The sequence below is a fragment of the Eufriesea mexicana genome, unplaced genomic scaffold (genome assembly GCF_001483705.2).
Source record: "Eufriesea mexicana isolate 0111107269 unplaced genomic scaffold, ASM148370v2 scaffold55790, whole genome shotgun sequence".
NCBI lineage: Eukaryota > Metazoa > Arthropoda > Insecta > Hymenoptera > Apidae > Eufriesea > Eufriesea mexicana.
The window spans coordinates 24,106-29,277 of NW_016961047.1; the positions used below are offsets into that span (position 1 = coordinate 24,106).

At 36.3% G+C, this 5,172-nt stretch overlaps 1 protein-coding gene across 1 annotated transcript; it reads right to left on the reverse strand.

Moving 5' to 3' along the window:
• Positions 1–536: 536 nt before the first annotated feature.
• Positions 537–1,540, reverse strand: LOC108554674 (uncharacterized). The gene is made up of 4 exons (XM_017910015.1): positions 1,486–1,540; positions 1,068–1,387; positions 938–1,001; positions 537–859 (listed from the first exon to the last, which is right to left on the reverse strand). The coding sequence occupies exons 1-4, from the start codon at positions 1,538–1,540 to the stop codon at positions 537–539; spliced, it is 762 nt and encodes a 253-aa protein (XP_017765504.1).
• Between the last annotated feature and the right edge of the window lie 3,632 nt (positions 1,541–5,172).

A 5,172-nucleotide genomic window follows, 5' to 3' on the forward strand; every position in this document is an offset into this window, starting at 1 on the left:
ATCTGCAATTCTTGTTCTAAAGTTGCTGTGGGGTATACATCATCAGTGAACACACCAATCCAACGGCATCAGTGTTCCGTTGGAAGATGTACTAAATGCCGTAGTGACAATTGCAAATATTATTAGCTATAACCGCAATATACATAGGTTGTTCTATAGTCACTGGTAATAAATGAGGTCCGTGAACACAAAATATTCTCGCCTTCCTTAGTAGCATTTATTATTGATATTATTAGGATGAGATTCTCTCATCTACAGCTCTCTATTTCGCCAATAAATTCTGATTTACTAACACATTAATAGGACGTTACATCTTCTACCTGCTACTATTCTTCCAGACACAACAAGCATGAGTGACGTAATGCGCGCCTCGGGGAAGTTTTTCCTACTACTCGAGCTTAGCGGGCATCTCACACTATACACACTTATTTACGTAGCGGTGGCCAAACGTATACATATTTCAACACAACTCCTTAATTTCGACCTCCTTAATTTTACACTCTTATAAAAATTCTTAAACGAGTCATTTTTGCAACTTAAGTTAGTCTTGCAACTCGCCTAAGATTTTCAAACTTATTACATCCTAATGTTTTGGTCAAAATATCGGCTACGGTGCTCTCTGAATCAATCCTTACAATGAGTATTTTTTGATGTTCATAGCATTTATGTAGGAAATGATTATATACTCCATTATATTTCGAGCTTTTTGTTAAATTTCCATATTTCGATATTGCGGTTGCGCCTGAATCATCTTCATTAGTTTTTATTGGCTTTTCAATCTCTACATCAAAACCTATTTGCAGTTTCTTTAAATACTTTAACTCGCTAACTGCTTCTGATAACGGTTCATTTTCAGCAGCTGCGGATGATTTTGTTGCACTGTTTTCTTTTCTCGATATTCAAAATATAACATTTTCAAATACCCCTATTATGTAACCTGTAGTTGGTTTTCTATCTGATCTATATCCACCCCAATCAGCGGCAACAGAGCAATCCATTATCTGAGCATTTAAATTTCATTGACATATTAATTTTCTTTCTCGCCTAAGATAAGGATATTTCAAAACTCTTAAAGCGTATTTCAAATGAGGTTCATCGTAACAATTTTGGAATCGTCTTAAATAATTTTCACTATAGCTAATGTCTATTCCTGTTCCAATAGCAACATACAATAATGCTCCAATGAGATTTCTATATTTAATTTCATTTGACGCCGATTGCGATGTTTCCAGTTTCAAATTTTGCTCCATCGGTGTACTATATAATTTGCTGTTCTCAACCACGAATCTCTTCGCTAAAGACTCAATGTAATGCTTCTGATCGAGTTTTATGACACCTTTTTTAAAATCGTAACCTATGTTTATTCCCACGTAAGATTTCAAGTCACCTGAATTAAAGACTCAATGTAATGCTTCTGACCGAGTTTTATGACACCTTTTTTAAAATCGTAACCTATGATTATTCCCACGTAAGATTTCAAGTCACCTGAACCATTCACTGCAAATATTTTCGACAGTTTAGATTTGATTACCTCAAGCATATCTTTGCTTCTTGCACAAATTAGTTATTCGTCTACAAACAAAATTACCGAAGCATTCATAACTGGATCTAGAGCATTCACGTAATGCACACAATGCTTTTGTCAATTTTTTATTCCTTTCCACTCATATCATCATAACCTACTTGCTGCTTAGCAAACACATCAGGTCTCATATTTCCATTAAGGAGTGCGGTTACCACATCCATTTGTGTTATTGTGAACTCATAATTACAACAGTATGCTAATAGCAATGTTATTGACTGTATTTTTGCCACTGGGGAATGTAGCTCTTCTAGTACCGCATCTTGTTGAAAACCGCAAACAACCAGCCTTGCCTTTTTTCGATCATCAGCCTTATTTGTAAAAACCCATTTTGAATCTGAAATTTTCTTTTTTCCCGGCTTTTCTACCAGGTTCCAAGTTTCGTTTTACCTAAGCTATTTATCTCGCGTTTCATTGCCTCATTCCATAAACCAAATTCATTCCCATTTAACGCTTCGTCATAGGTTCTTGGACTATCTGCACTTAGAAGATTTACATATATACAGTATTATTTAGAGTCGTATCTCTCAGGTTTCTTCGTTTGAAGTACTGATCTTCTCAGTTCTTGCTCAATTTCGCTAAGATTCCCGTCTTCCTTTTTATGTCCGTTAATAACATTTTCATGTTCATTTTCTTTACCACAATTTCAGGAACTTTTTCAGACTCAGTTCCTTCACCAGCGTTCTTTATCTATTCACCATCAGATTCATCTTCTACATTAAAACCTACTAATTTTCCATCTTCTATAATGTCTACGTGCCTAGCAACCATAGGTTTATTACTAGTTAACACAATGTAACCAGTATTTCCGTTTCCTACCAATACCAACATCAGCTTCTCTATCCCACTTGGACCTTCGTCTAATCTTTGGTACCCTTGTAAATATTTTTCACCCATGCAATTTCAAATTTTTAATATTTGGCTTTCCTTTGAAAAATATTTCGATAGGAGTATTAGCTTCCACGGTATTTGTTACAACCCTATTTCTCAGGTATGCGGCAGCTTTTACTATTTCAGGCCAATATCTTGCATTTATTTTCGAACATGGGAGTAAGCATCTGGCGGAGTTCATTATAGTTTTATTGCAGCGCCCAGCTATTGCGTTCAGCTCATGAACATAAGGTGGACAAGGACCTAAGAGAATTCCGTTTTGATGAATTAATTTACGCATTTCATTACTAATATATTCCTTTCCATTACCACACTTTAGTCTTTTTACCTTTGAGCCACTTAAACTTTCAGCCTTGTTTATATGTTCTATAGAGCAACCATAAACTTCATTCCTTGATTTCAATGTATAAATAGCAGTACATTTACCAAAGTCGCCAATGAAAGTTAAGAAATACTTTGATCCATCGTTTACGCTCTATGATGAGGCGTTGCCACATTTTAGGAAAATATGCCCCAAATTTTCTGGCACTCTTTCAACTTATCTTTCTGACACGTCAAATGTAAATAATTAAAATTTACATGACCTGTGATTCGGTGTAATTATACTTTCTGTGTCATCTTTTCAAAGCATTTGGCATAATTTTGGTTACTTTCTATAGAGCAACTGACTTTGTATAAACCATATTCTTTATAAGCAATTCCAATTAATTTTCCACACCTATCATAGATTTTTGAAGTAATACCCATCGATGAAATTTTAATCTCACCTGTTATTCTCGCATCGCAAAGTAAATAATTAACCATTTCCTTTACACAAAATGTATTGGATACATTTATTTTAATTTCTGTCGATAAACTTCAAAATCAGTGACAAGTTTTCCTACTTTTGTCCCTTTTAGTATTCGAACATCTACAATTCTTGAATTTATATGGTCCTTTATTTTAACATTTTCAGAAAAATAAGAGTCGCCATTCACAAAATGTTCCGAACACATACTATACAATAAGCAATCCATTTTTTATGTCTCACGACTACACGCATTCTTATCACTCAGTCATTCATTCTCATTCTCTTCTCGTTGAACTTGTGTCAGAAAGAATCCAATTCCTTGAACGTAGCTTCCGTCGTTGAATGAGGACCTCGCATCGTGTTGTCCCATTCCATCATGATACGAATGCCAACCACTGCCAAGGCCTCTCTGGTTCCTATTAGGTCCTCGTTGACCACAACATCGACCTCCTCGGCCTCGAAATTCTTGATTAGCAGATTGTTGTTACCGGGGTTGTCTGTCACCTCCTTGACAGTGAGAACCACCATTGCTACTTGGCCTACTCGTATTTTGACAATTTCGTGCTATATGTCCATCTTTTCCACAGTTGTGTCACTTCATAATTTTCATATCGGCCTTACATACACTTGAAACCTTTTTGCCATTTTCTGAATGTCCTTGGGTTTCCCAAATGGCAATTATGCTATCCAAACACTCACACGCGCCATCCTTTGCATCCGTTGCGTCTATCAAATCACAGAAGTAGCACAGTGATTCTGGTAGCGTTTTAACCCATAATGTAGTTTTCCACTTCCCTCGATATCAACGCCTGCACTCTTCAATTCATTAAGAGTTTTCTCAAAATTCATAAAGAATGAACTTGAATCGTCGTATTCTTTCGATCTCATTCGATCCAATTTATTTCTGATACATGTCTGCAATGCTGTAGACTTTTGTAGATACATTCCATTAAATTTATCCAAGATTTCTCTCGCCGTATTCAATTCACCCGCAAACTCCAGTTGCTCGTACGATATGCTGCAGTATATATAATTCATCACATATGAATTCAAATTATTCCAATCAGACCCACTTTCTGTTGTTAACCTAATACGTGATGCCGGTTCGAAGCACTTTTACCATCTCAGATACAGTGAAATTCTCTTTTTCCATATTTTAAAATCACTCCCGTCAAAAATTGGAATACTTGCAACATCACCTCCCGACCATCTCCTGTTTATTTTCTTTTTACACACCTTTTTTATTTTTCCGTTTTGCCTTTTCTCTCAGTAGCATTGTATCTCTAATTATGTTCAGTCTGTATCATTTCTAAGTATGTTTCGCTGTATATCACGCGCTATCTCATATCGCATCATATCCATTTTCACCGTGGACGTGTCGGAAACCGGGGACTGTAGTCATGTTAATAATTGAGGTCCGTAAGCACAAAATAATCGTATTTTCTTTAACAGCATTTATTATTAATATTATTAGGATGAAATTCTCTCATCTGCAGCACTCGAAGTCACCAATAACGCCTGACATATTAACACATTATTACGACGCCACATCTTCCCTCTACTCCCATGCTTCCTGCCACAGGCAATCATGAGTGACGTAAAACGCGCATCGCGGAAGCTTTTCCTACTACCCAAGCTTAGCAGACATCTCACACTATACACACTCATTGACGTAGCTGTGGTCAAAGTTATACATACTTCAACAGTCACTTTCGAAATTCTTCATCAGTGAACAAAGTATTGAAACGGCTACAGTACTGAGATAATGACTGTACTCATAACTATGCTGTCAATTGCTGATAACTTGAGGGACAACGGATCCGTCTTTTGTCATTCTAGAATAGCAATGGAATCGAAATCATCATTGAACAGATAAATACGACGGCTCCAGTTCTCTACTGGTTGATGT

Excerpts from the sequence above, each read along its gene's own strand:
- LOC108554674 (XM_017910015.1), bottom strand. The coding sequence starts at position 1,540 with ATGCTTGAGGTAATCAAATCTAAACTGTCGAAAATATTTGCAGTGAAT. Across the intron at positions 1,388-1,485 it reads ATTTGCAGTGAATGGTTCAG|GTGACTTGAAATCTTACGTG; the intron begins GTGACTTGAAAT and ends TCTTTAATTCAG. Across the intron at positions 860-937 it reads AGATAGAAAACCAACTACAG|CTGCTGAAAATGAACCGTTA; the intron begins GTTACATAATAG and ends AATCATCCGCAG.